Here is a 3,183-nt window from a genome sequence, read left to right as displayed (position 1 = left end):
GGCCCCTGTTGCCGGTGTTCCGGAGGCCCACTGGATGCACTACAAACTCATGTATTCCTCCTGCCTCATTTGTCCAGAAGGAGTTGATTGATCATTTATTTACAGAATGCAACCTCCTGATCCGTATTTGGGCGCTGCGTCGAAGGAGACGTGCAGCCACACTCCAGGGACAGTCCCCCTGCATCGACGTCCAAACCGCGCAGGCGTCGTAACTTTGGGGAACTCAGGACACACAGGAGCACCGCAGCCAGAACTATAACATAAGGCGAGTTTAAATTCTACTCCCTTCTTTTTCAACTTCTACATGTAACTGTGGGGTAGCCAAAGTTGTTGGGTTTCGTTGGTTTGCGAGGTGTCCACTCTGGAGCGGTCGACTACAGCGTCTTCATTTTAAACGCCATTTAGTCCACGTAGTGTTACGCCAATGCCTTCATTGTAAAGGACGTATCAGACCTGAGTCTTATCGACACGTTATTTGCCAAGACCGACTTGTAATATGCCTTGTGGAGGCCTATCGACGTGTTCCACAGCAAGTCGGCGGACAGGAACAACGCATAGTTCAGCCCTGTGGTACTATAAGGGTGCAAGAGTGAACATGTAAAGTATGTGCGGAGGTGGCATATGAAACTGTAGGGTCCACACCCGCCCATGAGCTGGCTACAGCGCAGGCAGTATAGCAACGTATGACAGGTGTCGCCGTCCCGAACGGAAGACCACCGGAACCAGCAGAAGAGTCACCACACTCGCACATACTCCCAAGTGTTCTCGACCCCCGTTTCTGTCTCTAGGATCTTTCCACATGCAGCAACAAAGGCTTGATCGGGTGTTGGAAGGCGGTGGCCTGCCCTGAATTGCAGCGCACCTTGCTGCAACTGCTGCTGCAAGCCAATCCCAGACGAAAGCCAACACAAGCTCCCTTTCGCTGCCTGAACAAACACTGTGAACAATTTCTAGATGTTTCCCAAGACCACCCAGTAGCCTGCATACACTGAAACACAAGTACAAGGCCCAACACCGTACCGGGCCCGCTAACGTGCTCACCCATTTGCCCTGGTCTTCCAATGTATGCCGTCTACATTCAGCGCGAGGCAGAGCAGGGACAGCCTTGCGCTTTCTATTGCGACCTTCAAAAAGGGCAGGGCCTGAAAATGCCTCTTAATTCACTTCAGGCTTAATAGCCTTCAAACGCCAAGCGATCGGATAACTACTGCCGTGCCATTAACGAGAAGGTCCAAAAGCAGTTGCATCATCAGTTAGACATATCTACGGTCACTGCCGGCTTTCCGTGAAGAGCAACTGGAGCTGCCTCCCGGCGCGGACTAGCATGAAAGCAATTGCCATCTAAGCCAAGGCAGGCAAACAAGTGTTCACTTGTTGGGTACAGCTGGAAAAATCATAATAGCTGCCGCCTTGTGCCTTCCTCGGGGCTCAAGTGACAACTAAGCCGAGTGCAGCGTGTGCGTCTGATGCCACCCTGAGAAAAGGCAAGGCGGAAGGCTCATGTCGGACCAGCACACAATGCGGGGAGCATGAACAGCAGTTGCAGATAAGCCAGGTAAACGAGCATACAAAGTTATGGGTACCTTTAGTGGTCTTCAACTCAGAAAACTCTGGGCGTTCAGAAACGCCTAAATGCATTGCATACAAATACCCATGCCTATAATCTAACAGTCTACACCCAGATGCAAGCGTCATGATCGTCTTCGTCTGTACGGCCGTGGAACGCCAACGCAAATTGCACGATCCCTGGAAGACATACAGAATTCCCTGTCATCCATTACCCATAATTCCCACAGCGGGTTTGTCAGCTGGCTCTCTGCGCTTGCTTCGGCAATAATTGTCCTTTTCAGTTCAATTATTTCCCTAAATGGCGGCCTTTTTCCTTCTTTATATGTTGCCAGTGCGGAACTCAGTCGATTGACCAGCCTGCTCAGCTCTCTTTCCCTTCTCGTCCTTCCTGTTAAAGGAAGGTGATATTCTGTGCTGAATTTTCGCACAAACTCAGGCCACCAGCTGGGGGTATCCATGTTTTCGCCGAGGAGCTCAATTGAGCAAACCAGGTGGTCAAATAGCATAAACAAAGTGGACAGTTTCCTGACGAGGTAGCTGGCTGTGCATCGCCCATATGTCCGTGCCAGCCTGGTTGTTGCATAGTTTGCTAGCATTTCGGTTTCCTGTAAAAGTTTGTCTATGTCTACAGCCGTCAGCGAAGGCTTCGAAAACAAATCGCGCAGTATCATGTATGAATCCATTGGACTAGCCTTGCCAAGACAAGGCACCAGGGCAAAGTCTTTACGGAACTTCCTGCGAATATTTTCCGGATTTACCACTGGCAATCGCACAAAAGGATGCAGACAAATGTCCCCAGCGTCACACGGTTCCCCGCCTTCAGAACTAGTTCCAGGCACTGCTGGAAGAGCTGACCTCTCGGAGACGTCCACACGAGCATCAAACCCCTGCTCGCTATGTTCAAGGTGTTGTACTGCTGTCAGCGGAGTCGACGGCACTGCGCTCGCTCGGCCAAGGTCGGCTTGGCGGGTCTGATGATCAACTCTCCCTGCACGTTGAANGACGGCACTGCGCTCGCTCGGCCAAGGTCGGCTTGGCGGGTCTGATGATCAACTCTCCCTGCACGTTGAAAAAACGTTCCCACAGAATGTGCACGGGTAGGAGCTGGCGAAGCTGAGCCCACATTTGGGTATCGCGAAGCAGAGCCCACTACAGCTTGGTGGAAGGCTTGCTCACCTGTCTCAGCTAAGGACTCGTCGAGCCAGGCATCAGGAGTCACACCCTCTTCGGCGCTATCTGCTCTGCTAACGAAGGAGGACGGCGACGGCCTAGCAGCAGCGTCAGCTGCATAAAATGTTGACGACTGCACTGCAGTGGCGGAAGATCCCCGTTGAAGCCCTGTTGTGTGCCGTTGGTGCTCAACTTCATCAACGACCAGCTCAGATTCCAGCCGCACATCTGCATCTAGAGCATCGCCCGTATCACCGACTGCCACTCCACTCGGTCGTCCCAAAAATGCGGCAACAGGCTCTTGTGGGTGCGAAGTCGACGGCGGTGACCCATTAAGCCGAGGAACCTTGGATGGAGGCGAGTGATCGTCATCCTGCAACCTCTGTGAAGCAAGAAAATTCATATTTTCAAAAGCCGCTGCAGAATCATATAGCATACCGACGA

The 3,183-nt window shown here is 52.2% G+C and overlaps 1 protein-coding gene across 1 annotated transcript; it reads right to left on the bottom strand.

The window, feature by feature from the left end:
• Positions 1 to 1,269: 1,269 nt before the first annotated feature.
• Positions 1,270 to 3,142, bottom strand: EMH_0036450 (uncharacterized protein; the record flags this gene model as incomplete). Its single annotated transcript, XM_013495091.1, has 3 exons — positions 1,270 to 1,341; positions 1,782 to 2,557; positions 2,746 to 3,142. 3 exons carry the CDS (start codon positions 3,140 to 3,142, stop codon positions 1,270 to 1,272), a joined length of 1,245 nt encoding a protein of 414 aa, XP_013350545.1.
• Between the last annotated feature and the right edge of the window lie 41 nt (positions 3,143 to 3,183).

Source organism: Eimeria mitis, genomic scaffold (genome assembly GCF_000499745.2).
Source record: "Eimeria mitis Houghton genomic scaffold, Emh_scaff1411, whole genome shotgun sequence".
NCBI lineage: Eukaryota > Apicomplexa > Conoidasida > Eucoccidiorida > Eimeriidae > Eimeria > Eimeria mitis.
The sequence above is the reverse complement of the archived record's forward strand: the minus strand, read 5'-3'. Positions and strand labels throughout refer to the sequence as shown.